We start from the raw sequence: 13,715 nt of genomic DNA, 5'->3' as shown, positions 1-13,715 counted from the left end.
AATAAAATAAAGCATAAGGCTATGGGTAGAGAGATGATGCTAAACGAAAAACATTTGCCTGTCGAGAGAGCAATGTGAGATGCCTTCAGTGAGTGTTGTAGCATGATATTGTCAAGTGATCTTTCGCAGAACTCAAAGAAAATCTCGTATGTAAAGGCTGTTAGTGGTACCAAATTTAGTCTCCAGTCCCTAGCGAATATGACAGGAAACGAAGCAAAATCTGAAATGCGTAATTCTGTTTTCAAATGCTCTTTTTTAATGGAAAACCCAGAAGAATTGCCCCTACACTGAAATCATTATAATTGAAGCTCCAGAGCCCTATAGAATCCCTGTCAGATTCTCTACTGAATTTGCGGCTGAGGTCTGTCTGCAAGAAGGGTAGTTGGAGTATCCGCAAAATTACTGTCCAATATCCTTGACATCGATTTTTTGTAGAATCTTGGAACATATTCTGAACTCCAATGTAATGAGGTACCTTGTACAGAACGGCCTCTCAATGCCAACCAGCATGGATATCGAAAACATTGCTGAAGTGAAACCCAACTCGCACTTTTCTCATGGCACACTGAAAGCTTTGGATCAAGGCAACCAGGTAGGTGCAGTTTTCCTGGTTTCCAAAAAGCATTCAACTCAGTACACCATGTAAGTTCATTGTCAAAAGTACGACCATTTGGGGTATCAAGCGAAATTAGCAACTGGATTGAGGACTTTCGGGTAGGTAGGACATAGCATGTTACCTTGGATGGAGAGTCATCATCAAATGTAGAAGTAACTTCAGGTGTGCCGCAGGGAAGTGTGTTGGGATCCTTGTTGGTCATATTGTATATTAGTGATCTTGCAGACAATATTAATGGCTACTACTGGCTTTTCGACAATGCCGTTATCTATAATGGTGGACTATCTTTGGGAAGCTGCATAAATATTCAGTCGGATCTTTATAAGATTTCAATGTGGGTAGACTGGCATCTTGCTATACATGTTATAAATGTAAAATTTTGCACTTCGCAAAACGAAAAAAGTAGTATCCATTGACTAGAATATCAGTGAGTCACTGTTGGAATTGGCCAACTCATGATGTTACACTTTGTAGGGTTGAAAAATGGAATGATCACAGAGGTTTAGTTGTGTGTAAAACAGGTGGTAGACTTTCGTTGATTGATAGGATACTGGGAAAGTGCAATCAGTCTACAAAAGAGATTGCTTACAAATCACTCATGTGTCTGGCTCTAGAATATTGCTCAATAGTGTGGGACCCATACCATATAGGCCTAACAGAATTTTGAATGTATACAGAGAAGGGCAGCACGAATGGTCACAGGTTTGTTTCATTTGTGGGAGAGCATCACAGAGGTACTGAAGGAACTGCACTGGCAGACTGTTGAAGACAAATGTAAGCTACTCCGAGAAAGTCTATTAACAAAGTTTCACAAACCAGCTTTAAGTGATTACTCCAGAGATATACTACAACCGCCTACACGCCACTCACTTAGGGATCATGAGGATAAGATTAGAATAATCACTTCACCCACAGAGGCATTCGAACAATCATTCTTCCCATGCTCCATACATGAATGGAACAGATAGAAAGCCTAATAACTGGTACAATGGGACGTACACTCTGACATGCATCTCACAAGGGTTTGCAGAATGTAGGTATACATGTAGAATTGTGAGCTGGTCTGAGATTGCAGCACACACTGAAAATACCGCATTATGCACCAAATCACTGGAGTGTTACATAGAAATGTAGCAGTAACATGAGCTCCAACATTGTTTTTCACAAAACTTCTTTCACTGGCATGTCAGATTACTATGAAATGTTTCAGAACTTTATCATCTTACATACACTACTGTATTTGGTATGAGAATTATGCTCCACATGTGGGCAGCTGCTTGTTTGCAATCTCTATTCCCTTGTTAGGTATTGTGTTTCCTTTTTAGTGTCCTCAGGGATGCCACAGATTCTGGAAATCGGGGCATTTCAAATGTGTAAGGGAAATTTGGAGGAAAAAAAGAAACACCGGAAAAATCTTGTTTGTATCTCAGTAGATGAAATGGATTGTTTTCTGATATGTCACGCAGCATCACTGGTTGGGTGCAGCTAAAAATGTGCACTGCTTTCCTATTCCCTCATTACTACTACTTCTCCCCTATCTAGCACTCCCTCAGCTTGTAGTCATTACTGCCACCACTTGTCACCACTAGCCTGGCAGCTGCAGACAAGAGGCAGGGATGCATGAGGAATGGTTTGTTTGGATCTGATTCTCAGAGACTGTAGGCACAGTGGGTGGAGACAGCAGTCATGCATGCATGAGTCGTGTCTGAGTGAGTGAGTGAGTGAATGTGTGCGTATTCTTGTTTTGTGACGAGGGATATGTCCGAAAATTTAGTTTTGAGAGTGTGATTGTCTTTTCTATGTGCGTGTCTGTGACTCAGCGATCACCTTTGCGGTGAGTTGCTACCTATCCTCGTTATTATTGATTCTCAGAATATTTGCACAAGCTACTAAGCGGAGAGGAGAGGGGAAAGGACTGTGCAGGTCCACTGGTGTGTGTTTGTGGGTGGGGGGATAGAAGGTGCGTGTACATTGTGGCTGGAATGGGAGCAGGGCAGATGGACAAGGACTAACAAAGATTGAGGTCAGGGGGAATTACAGCAACAAAAGATACGTTGCAGAGAGGGTTCCCACCTGTGCAATTCACGAAATCTGGTGTTTGAAGAATCCAGATGACACAGGCTGTGAACAGTTATTGAAGTCTAGTAAATCATGTTGGACAGCATGCTCAGTAACTGGGCGATCCAGCTGTATCTTAGCCGCAGTTTGGTGGTGACTGCTCATGTGAACAGAGAGCTTGTTGTTGTAGTCATGCCGTTGTAGAATGCTACACAGTGGTTGCAGCTAAGTTGGTAGATCACATAGGTGCTTTCACAAGCTTTCGTTCTTTTCATGGGGTAAGAAATGCCTTGCAGCAAGAGTAAGTAATCTATGCCATTGACCACTTACTTAACTTGCATTTATCATGAATCTCCAAACGACTAGAATAAGGGGCAGGTGACTCCTGTATTTAAGAAAGGTAAAAGAACAGACCCAAAAAATTACAGGCTAATTTCCGTGATATCAGTTTGGGGAAGAATTTTTGAACATAACCGAGTTTGAATAAAATAAGATTTTCTTGAGACAGAAAAGCTTCTTCCACTAATCAGCACAAATTCACGAAGCATCGCTCATGAAACTCAGCTTACTCTTTGCTCATATGATATCCGTGAATGGAGGGCAACAGACAAATTGCTTATTCCTAGATTTCCAGAAAGCGTTTGACACAGTGTCGCACAGGAGACTAAAGTTCCAAGCATGCAGTGCAGCCTCTATGCTGTATCCAGCAGCCCAGTATCCTGTCTCCACCACATCCCTGCCCACTCTCAAAGGCAGCAGTAGCATCTCCCCTCTCTCCTATCCTGCTGTGCCCCAACACCTTTTCTGTACGACCATTTCCCATATCAGCAAAGATCATTGCTCACCTTAGATGCAGCCGCAATCGAGCCGTGTGCTCAGAAAGGATAGTGACCATGTCGGCAGGTGTGTGTGTGTGGGGGGGGGTTGTTGTTTTATGTGTACATCTGACAAAGGATGTTAATAGCTAAATAATGGCTTACAGTCGTTTTTCAATGTGCCTGTCTGTCACTCGACAACTCCTGTGTGTTGTGAACAGTAATCTGTCATTCTCATATTGTTGTTATTCCACTGCTCATTTCCGCCATTGAATTTTTGTAGTGTTGCAAGTAATTTACCTCTCTACTTGAAAGTTTCTTGTCTAAGATCTTGTTAATCTTCCAGTCTTTGATAAACCCTGTGGTCCTTGGAGGCATTTCTACTCAAGACAGAATACAATAAAAATCTTATATCAGTATGGTAAGATAAAATACGTATTGGAGTTAAGGACTTCAGACTCTCAAACCTGCTCAGCTGGCCCGAAAATTGTGTGTTCAACAGTATCTGTTGTTTCACTACTCCCCTATCCCAAGAACGAGTGGTAAAATGTCAGTGGGACTGTTACCAAACAACCTAACTACCCCAAAAAATTCCACAGTAATATTGGTTTTAAAGTTATTTTTATGTTTCATCTTGTCACCCCAACCCCATCCTTCAAGGGTACTAACGGTGTTTTATCATCAGACGGTTGTTTCCCATTTATTAAATCATATGTATGAAGTTTGGCCAAAATAGCTCCAGGTCTTCCACAATTCCAATGCAAGCTTTTATTTATCTGTGCTCTGGAGTTAATATTTGTGTTCTAATGCACCCTAAATCACCAGAATAATGATTTTGTTTGTGTTCCATGTTTTTCATATTTAATCCTTGAGAAGTACTCACTAAATCTGTAGTGATACAACTTTCAAGACCTGTGTACATGCAGTGAATATCTCTTTGGTTTAAGTTCACAATTAACATCTTTCCCAAAATCAAATGGTATGTACTCTATGTTCTGTGCTGAATCACTTCTAACATCAGATGATGTCATAAAACTAATAACAGAAAAACTAATTTGCAATTTTCAGATTATGTTGATGAATTTATGAAGAGTTCTCTCTGTATTGATGCAGTATTGGCCGAAGCTGTGCTGTAGTTGGGTTGAGCATGTTTGGCTATGCTATAGTGCTGGGTATACATCTTGTTCGGCAGTCTTTGTATGATATTGCCTATTTTCAGCATTAAAAAGAACAGATCACTTTATCAACTTACATTTTAGAATTTATTTTAATTGGTGTCTTCTGAACCTTGCAATAATTTATGGGAAAATTAGACCATTGTGTTGTGAGAAGAATTGGCTGGGCTTCCTTTCCAGAGAGTCCAACAGTGATCTGTATGCACAGATGTATTTCCTGTTTTAAATTGTTCTAAACATGCATGGACATAGTACATATCTTGATATCTTCATTGTTGTGTTTATTCATATGACAACTCTTGCATCTGCAAAACTCTTTTAGTGTGGCGTCATTCCTGTTCGAGCTGCTAATGAATTAGATCTGGAAAGCCAGCACTGGTAACACAATGTATCCCTTGTTGTGCCCAGTAATTATTTTTCTTCTTAATTTGAATGTAGAAAATGTGCTTGGTTGTTTGGTGAACATTATATTTATCATTTTCTTGTCCCTTTATTTGAGATAGTCGACTTAGATGTTAATGTAATTTTCATTACCGTATCACGTATATTTATACCTTGTTCTTAATGGGAAAAAGGAAAATGAATTTCCTATGTGTAATTCAATCCTCATATGTTTTCATTTTGTGTTTCAGAAAAATGGCTTGGAATACATAAAACGTGAAAAGCCAGACATAATATGCTTGCAAGAAGTTAGATGTTCAGAAGCCAACATTCCACCAGAAGCAAAAGTAGAGGGATATCACACATACTGGGTATCAGGTGAGTGTTTCTCCCCTCTTTTATACTGTGAAAAGTTATGAAAGGTTGCAAACCAGTCAGCCAACAATCATACTCTTATCAAAAAATTTAATTCAAATAATGCTTTTAACCTGCATCAGAGTACTCTTCAATGTCTAGTTCAGGCAGTTCATCATGCATAGTTGCAGCGATCAACAAACTGTCATAATATTTATGATTATCCCTTGGAATCATCTGTTGTCACACACTGTCTGCAGAAGTTCTACTGCAATCAGAAGTATGCCTTGTAAGCAGAAATATGCACCAAAAGTTGTTTCTTTCTTTTCCTGGTTACTTTGTCGAGTTCTGTTTTATAAAATGCTGAGAGACATTCGTGTCTTTCATAGTGAAGTACACAAGCATCATGCATTAGAAGTTTGTGGATATACTTCTGATCACTTTTAAAGTTGATCTAATGGAATTACATTTTCCTGGACACATGTGCCTCTCAACTTTATCTTTGGTAAGAATAGAATTTGAAGTAATGAATTAAAATCTCTGCCGGGAATTGAACCTGAGGCTCCTGCTTACTAGATGAGATATACTGAACACTACACGAGCATACCATTGGGGCTAAGACAGTTACATGGACTACCGTAGTCCAATGCTCTCCGTAACACAGACCTCAGTTCACACCCTCAACCAATTTTCCCCTTGTTAAATTGTCAGTATTGCCAATGGTACTGCAGTGGTACAGTGATGTAGTGGTTAGCCCATCTGCATACCAAGCAGAAGACCTGTGTTAAAGTCCATTACTTCAGCTTCTGTTTTTACCAGAGATAAAAGTTAAGATGCATATGTCCTCTTTACGTACAAAGTTGGGGTGCTACAACAACATCAGAGAGCTTCGGCAATATTGATGATTTAAGAATGGGAAAGTTAGCTGAAGATGTGAACTGGGGTTTGTGTTAGGGAGGGAGTTGGACTAAGTGTAGTCCGTGTAGCTGTGGTAGCCACAGTAGTACGGTGGTGTATTTGTTCGCACTTGTGCCTAGTAAGCAGGAGACCCAGGTTCAAATCCCAGCCATGGCACAAATTAATTCTTTACTTCAGCTTCTATCTTTATTGAAGATAAACTTTTAAAGTTGAGAACACTTTCGTTCAGCAAAGTGCGAATGAGAATTGATCTTGTAACTTCGAATGATTTCTTTTCATCCATCTGGGTGGCACACCGACTCATGCTCTTCCACTCTGTTTTGGAATGAAGAGTCATACCCACTTCTGTGCTAATTCAAAAGATTGTGTAACCAGTAGACTGCAAGTTCGAATGGCTCTTCAGTCGTTTAATGAACAAAGTAAGAGCATATGGACTATCAGACCAATTGTGTGATTGCATTGAGAAGTTCCTAGATAACAGAACGCAGCATGTCATTCTCAATGGAGAGAAGTCTTCCAAAGTAAGAGTGATTTCAGGTGTGCCGCAGGCGAGTGTCATAGGACCGTTGCTATTCGCAATATACATAAATGACCTTGTGGATGACTTCGGAAGTTCACTGAGGCTTTTTGAGGATGATAATGTGGTATATCGAGAGGTTGTATCCATGGAAAATTGTACTGAAATGCAGGAGGATCTTCAGCAAATTAACGCATGGTGCAGGGAATGGCAATTGAATCTCAATGTAGACAACTGTAATGTGCTGCTAATACATAGAAAGAAAGATCCCTTATCATTTAGCTACAATATAGCAGGTCAGCAACTGGAAGCAGTTAATTCCATAAATTATCTGGGAGTACACATTAGGAGTGATTTAAAATGGAATGATCATATAAAGTTGATCGTTGGTAAAGCAGATGCCAGACTGAGATTCATTGGAAGAATCCTAAAGAAATGCAATCCCAAAACAAAGGAAGTAGGTTACAATACACTTGTTTGCCCACTGCTTAAATACTGCTCAGCAGTGTGTGATCCGTACCAGATAGGGTTGATAGAAGAGATAGAGAAGATCCAACGGAGAGCAGTGCGCTTCGTTACAGGATCATTTAGTAATCGCGAAAGCGTTATGGAGATGATAGATAAACTGCAGTGGAAGACTCTGCAGGAGAGATGCTCAGCAACTCGGTTCAGGCTTTTGTTGAAGTTTCAAGAATATACTTTCACCGAAGAGTCGAGCATCATATTGCTCCCTCCTACGTATATCTCGCGAAGAGACCATGAGGATAAAATCAGAGAGATTAGAGCCCACACAGAAGGATACCGACAATCCTTCTTTCCACGAACAATAAGAGACTGGAATAGAAGGGAGAACTGATAGAGGTGCTCAAAGTACCCTCCGCCACACACCGTCAGGTGGCTTGCGGAGTATGGAAGTAGATGTAGATGAATGGGGTGATATAGATCATAGATGCAAAAGTAAAGATCTGCCAGACATTCAAACGCCATCATTTTATCAGCATTTCTTCCACTCACACTGTTGTTTAAACTTTTTCTTCATTCCACAACTGGTTTTGGCTTTTTACGCCCCTATCTAGTGATTAACTATACTTTGTGCGTCAAGAGAAGAGCTCTGACAGCTGGCACCGCAGTTGCCAGTGTTCGACATGGATGGGCAGCAAGCCAGCAGCGGTTGCCCAGCACTGACAACACTGGATTATAGCCATGGTCACGTAAACAAAAGCTCAAAACCTGATTGGCTGTCGTGGATGTGCGAAGCAAGTGCGCCAAGGCCATGTCAACTGTCTGAGCTCTTCTCTTGCCTCACGCACTGTAGGAAGTTTCCACGTATGTAAAAATGTGAACTTATCCTCATTTTGTGTTTCCATTTGATTTTGTTTATAAAAATTTAGTTTTGCTTGTTGTCTTGGCAGTTTACATATTATCTGCTTCTTTGGAGCCAGATCTCCTCTTTTTCTCCTCCTTAGCTACTGCAACTGCTACAAAATTAAATGTGAAACAGTTAAAACACTCATATTTCTTTGAGCTAACAAATCCTAACTTATACTCTTAAAATATTTTTGTGTAGTTTGGAAGAGATACTTGCAATTGTCATCTTTACATTTGGCTTTTGTAGTCATTGTCAATTAATGAAATATGTACACTTGAATCAGGATGTCTTCTTGATGATTCCTATCTACACCAGTGAGATTTGACAAAGGGATAACTCTAAATGTTCTGCCTTATAGAGTCATCATCACTTTCTGGCAGCGTGTAATGTTGTCGCTGTTTGCAAATTTGTGTTACTTAACAAAACATATCATTTAGAAAGAGCACTTCTGACCATATCTACTGTCACATTTAAGCTGGGCGGAGAGAAAAACTTATGGCAAACATTTCTCTGCTTTCAAGTGAATAGACGTAAGTGAAGTGCCTGAGACTATCTTTTGTATTCATTGTTTTTCATCCATTTTGTCATCTTCTGGATATGATTTCCAATAAACTGGACTAGTTGATTTAAACTTCAAGTGTTCATGAGACCACTTTTATCTCAATACAGAAGTCTGCATCAACTGAAATAAAACATTTATATTGACTGTTATTTAGGTATATAGCAACCAGCAAGAGCTACCCCAGTCACTGTGTTCCTCTGGATCTATTGAGGGTTATGCTTTGAGCCTCTTTTGTTTCTTCAAATTTTCTGTCCTTATGTTTCTGTCTAATGATCTGAACACTAAATGAACATCTGAAGTGTTCTCAGTAGCGTTGTTGCACATGAAGAGACATAAATAATAAGAAAATATATTATGGTAATTGCTTGTACGGAAACTCGGCAGGGCATTTTAGCTTTACACGTCACAAGTGAACAGCATGCCAAAATTGTAAATGTACTACATTTGTCATTGTTTTGCAAAGTTTACTTCTTTTAAGTTCTCTGGTCCTGCATTTTCACATACACTAACACATCCAAAGTTGTGCAATAATAAAGATAACAAAAATGAAACGAGCTTATTCACTTAGAGCAAGATCACAAATTTTACACATCTGCTGTTTCTGCATGAGAAGGGTGATAACACTACTGCCATGCTCTTGCATTGCCCATCCTGGGATTTGTGAAGATCCTTACTAGAGGCAGAAGCAGTTATCATTGCTCAGGTCTCTACTGACGTGATGGACATTAAGTGAGGCACCATAGGGAATGCTACTGACAGAAACATGAGCCCTCTATCCCCAGGATCTCTGCTATGAATTATTCCTGCAGTTTTCAATTAAAATTGACCTCTAGGGGAGGTGGATAGTTGCGTGCATTCGTCCCCCCCCCCCCCCCCCCCCCCTTCTACACTGTTACCAGTTTTTAATGACTACCAAAACTCCAGAAATCGCAGTTTCTTGCCGAGGGTATAATTTTGAAATATCAGTGGTTGGTTTATATTTAAAGAAGGTGGTTTATGAACACACCATGCTCAACTCCTGGTCCACTTCCAGCAAGAGCAAGGAATCGTGCCAGCACCGGGTTTCACTCTCTCCCTTGTCTTAAAATAATAATAATAATAATAATAATCATAATCATACAAAACACACACACAGGAAATTAAATCAAAACTTTTACTCAAAAACCACTACCAAAATCAAACTGTACACTGCCCAAAAAAATTGAAACACTGAAGTTACGTAGCAACACTGTGATTCACCCACTGTTCACTGGTGCATTAAAAGTCTCAATTACAAAGAAAATGCTTAGAATTTCAGTGCTTGAGATGTGAAGTGAGAAATGGAAGAACCAACAAATATGAAAATAATCTCACATGAAAAATTGTAGCATAATTAGCAGCAACAGAATAGCACGAAGAAATTGCGCCAGTTAAAATATGCTAAAGCAAAAATAAACCACTGGGAGAAAAATTGGGATGATTTTCTCATACTGAAAAAAAACTTTTTACTTGAAATGAAAATATTAATCCATTCATTATAGTGATTATGCTGTGTTTTAAACTCCCATTATTTCCCAAGTATATAAAAATCACAGAAAACCCAAAATTTTGCTTTTCTTACAAGTCTTAAAGTGCAATGCTTTTACAATTAAGCAAATTGAATGAATACACTGAGATGACCTAAACTGAGTTGAGAGTTGGTCTCTTCTGTTGCAAGAATCGCTAACATTATCAGTATGTGCCAGCAAAAATTATTCCCTAAAAAATGTACTCGTGTGCAAATCCATTCTCTCTGTTCCGTATATGCTGTGTCTGTAAGTCCTCCCATCAGTTTAACAATTCCTAACAATTTTCTTTAGCAAAATCCCAGTATGCACCATGCTAAAAGTTCTGCCATGTTCAACATTCGACTACTACAAAGACACACAAGTTCAGAGATACTACAGTCAATGCTGTAAGTCAACTATTCCACAGATGACACACACGACTGCTTTGCTCTCGTAATGTGAAATTACCACTCATTCTGAAACTGTCTGCAAATAAATTTCAAGTCCACCTGTATATGCCCATCTTTCAGTATTACAAATACTGTAATGGAGCATGTTGCAAATAAACAAGCAAAAACAAAAGAGGTGTATACTGGAGGATGCCCAGTTGAGTATTTTTTGGACCAGTTCAGTCTTGAAGTGTGTCATTGCAAAAACCCTGCTGGCAAGTGAGATTTCCTCTGAAAGGCCACTGTAGGCATGTATGACAGATTCTAACAATAACGTCCATCTTATAGGCAGCATGTCAAGGGCGAGCCAAGCATTTTATGATGTGTTAATGGAAGAACACAGTATTTAATGTTGCCCGACAACTCATTTAGATTTCGCAGTACTAAGGTGTGTACTTTCAGGCAGACTTTTCTTTTGGGTTACTCTTTTGTTTCATATTTCACAGTTATGTGTGTGTGTGTGTTTTTTTATTTATTTATTTATTTATTTATTATTTTTTTTTAAAGGCCTATTGTTGCATTTCCAGCTCCGCTTAACCTTATGTCACCCACACATTCAGAGATATGCAGGTGTGGGATTTATCCACACACTTTGATTTTTATATAGCTTCCCAATTTACGTGGGTATCTTTCGATACATGATGTGACATAAGACTTTACACAAAGATTTAGAGAAATGGAAACAAAAAGCAAAGCTCGTCCCACACACACACTAACAGACGAACAGAAAGAGGAAAGACAAAGAATTTCTGCTGAACCACAGGGTAGTGCAAGGTGTGATCCTACATTTCTGTCAAAGCTTCAAAGTGCTGTGTGGTGGATTCCTGAACCACTAGCCTTTAAAAAAGTCGGACAACAACCGTCAAGGACAAAGATAATATTGATCATATTCTTTGATAGTAAAGGATTAGTTCACCATGAGTACATTCCTTCAGTTCGAACAATGGACCAAACCCTTCTTTCATTGAAGTTTTCAAACGTTTGTGACAAGCGATTCAACATTGCCGCCCTGATTTGGGATATTCTCACGACTGGTTCTCATTGCATGACATTCAAGATGTCATACTGCTTTACCTGTTACCAAGTACCTGGTCAAACATAGTGTTATTGCCATCCCACTTAGCCATAGTCGCCCATACTCTCGTTGTTGTTGTTGTGGTCTTCAGTCGTGAGACTGGTTTGGTGCAGCTCTCCATGCTACTCTATCCTGTGCAAGCTTCTTCATCTCCCAGTACCTACTGCAACCTACATCCTTCTGAATCTGCTTAGTGTATTCATCTCTTGGTCTCCCTCTACGATTTTTACCCTCCACGCTGCCCTCCAATACTAAATTGGTGATCCCTTGATGCCTCAGAACATGTCCTACCGATTCCTTCTACTGGTCAAGTTGTGCCACAAACTTCTCCCCAATTCTATTCAATACCTCCTTATTAGTTGTGTGATCTACCCATCTAATCTTCAGCATTCTTCTGTAGCACCACATTTCGAAAGCTTCTATTCTCTTCTTGTCTAAACTATTTGTCGTCCATGTTTCACTTCCATACATGGCTACACTCCATACAAATACTTTCAGAAAAGACTTCCTGACACTTAAAATCTATACTCGATGTTAACAAACTTCTCTTCTTCAGAAACGCTTTCCTTGCCATTGCCAGTATACATTTTATATGCTCTCTACTTCGACCATCATCAGTTATTTTGCTCCCCAAATAGCAAAACTCCTTTACTACTTTAAGTGTCTCATTTCCTAATCTAATTCCCTCAGAATCACCAGACTTAATTCGACTACATTCCATTATCCTCATTTTGCTTTTGTTGATGTTCATCTTATATCCTCGTTTCAAGACACTGTCCATTCTATTCAACTGCTCTTCCAAGTCCTTTGCTGTCTCTGACAGAATTACAATGTCATCGGCGTACCTCAAAGTTTTTATTTCTTCTCCATGGATTTTAATACCTACTCCGATCCCCCCCCCCCCCCCCTTTTACTGCTTGCTCAATATACAGATTGAATAACATCGGGGAGAGGCTACAACCCTGTCTCACTCCCTTCCCAACCACTGCTTCCCTTTCATGCCCCTCGACTCGTAACTGCCATGTGCTTTCTGTACAAATTGTAAATAGCATTTCGCTCCCTGTATTTTACCCCTGCTACCTTCAGAATTTGAAAGAGAGTATTCCAGTCGACATTGTCAAAAGCTTTCTGTAGGTCTACAAATGCTAGAAATGTAGGCTTTCCCTTCTTTGATCTAGCTTCTAAGATAAGTTGTAAGGTCATTATTGCCTCACGTGTTCCTGTATTTCTACGGAATCCAAACTGATCTTCCCCGAGGTCGGCTTCTACTAGTTTCTCCATTCGTCTGTAAAGAATTCGTGTTAGTATTTTGCAGCTGTGGCTTATTAAACTGATAGTTCGGTAATTTTCACATCTGTCAACACCTGCTTTCTTTGGGATTGGAATCATTATATTCTTCTTGAAGTCTGTGGGTATTTCACCTGTCTCATACATCTTGTTCACCAGATGGTAGAGTTTTGTAAGGACTGGCTCTCCCGAGGCCGTCAGTAGTTCCAATGGAATGTTGTCTACTCCGGGGGCCTTGTTTCGACTCAGGTCTTTCAGTGCTCTGTCAAACTCTACACGCAGTATTGTATCTCCCATTTCATCTTCATCTACATCCTCTTCCAATTCCATAATATTGTCCTCAAGTACATCACCCTTGTATAGTCCCTCTATACACTCCTTCTACCTTTCTGCTTTCGCTTCTTTGCTTAGAACTGGGTTTCCATCTGAGCTCTTGATGTTCATAAAAGTGGTTCTCTTATCTCCAAATGTCTCTCCAATTTTCCTGTAGACAGTATCTACCTTACCCCTAGTGAGATAAGCCACTACATCCTTACATTTGTCGTCTAGCCATCCCTGCTTAGCCATTTTGCACTTCCTGTCGATCTCATTTTTGAGACGTTTGTATTCCTTT

The 13,715-nt window shown here is 39.7% G+C and overlaps 1 protein-coding gene across 7 annotated transcripts in view; it reads left to right on the top strand.

Annotated features, from left to right (window-relative positions):
* LOC126284171 (DNA-(apurinic or apyrimidinic site) endonuclease) overlaps positions 1-13,715 on the top strand; it is a 64,081-nt gene that overhangs the window by 13,760 nt on the left and 36,606 nt on the right. For all 7 annotated transcript variants that reach the window (XM_049982905.1, XM_049982903.1, XM_049982901.1 and 4 more), the window contains one exon: positions 5,297-5,423. In XM_049982905.1, the coding sequence (XP_049838862.1) occupies positions 5,297-5,423 (127 nt within the window). The remainder of the gene's footprint in view (positions 1-5,296; positions 5,424-13,715) is intronic.

Source organism: Schistocerca gregaria, chromosome 8 (assembly GCF_023897955.1).
Source record: "Schistocerca gregaria isolate iqSchGreg1 chromosome 8, iqSchGreg1.2, whole genome shotgun sequence".
Lineage (NCBI taxonomy): Eukaryota > Metazoa > Arthropoda > Insecta > Orthoptera > Acrididae > Schistocerca > Schistocerca gregaria.
This window is presented reverse-complemented; position numbering and strand designations above follow the sequence as displayed.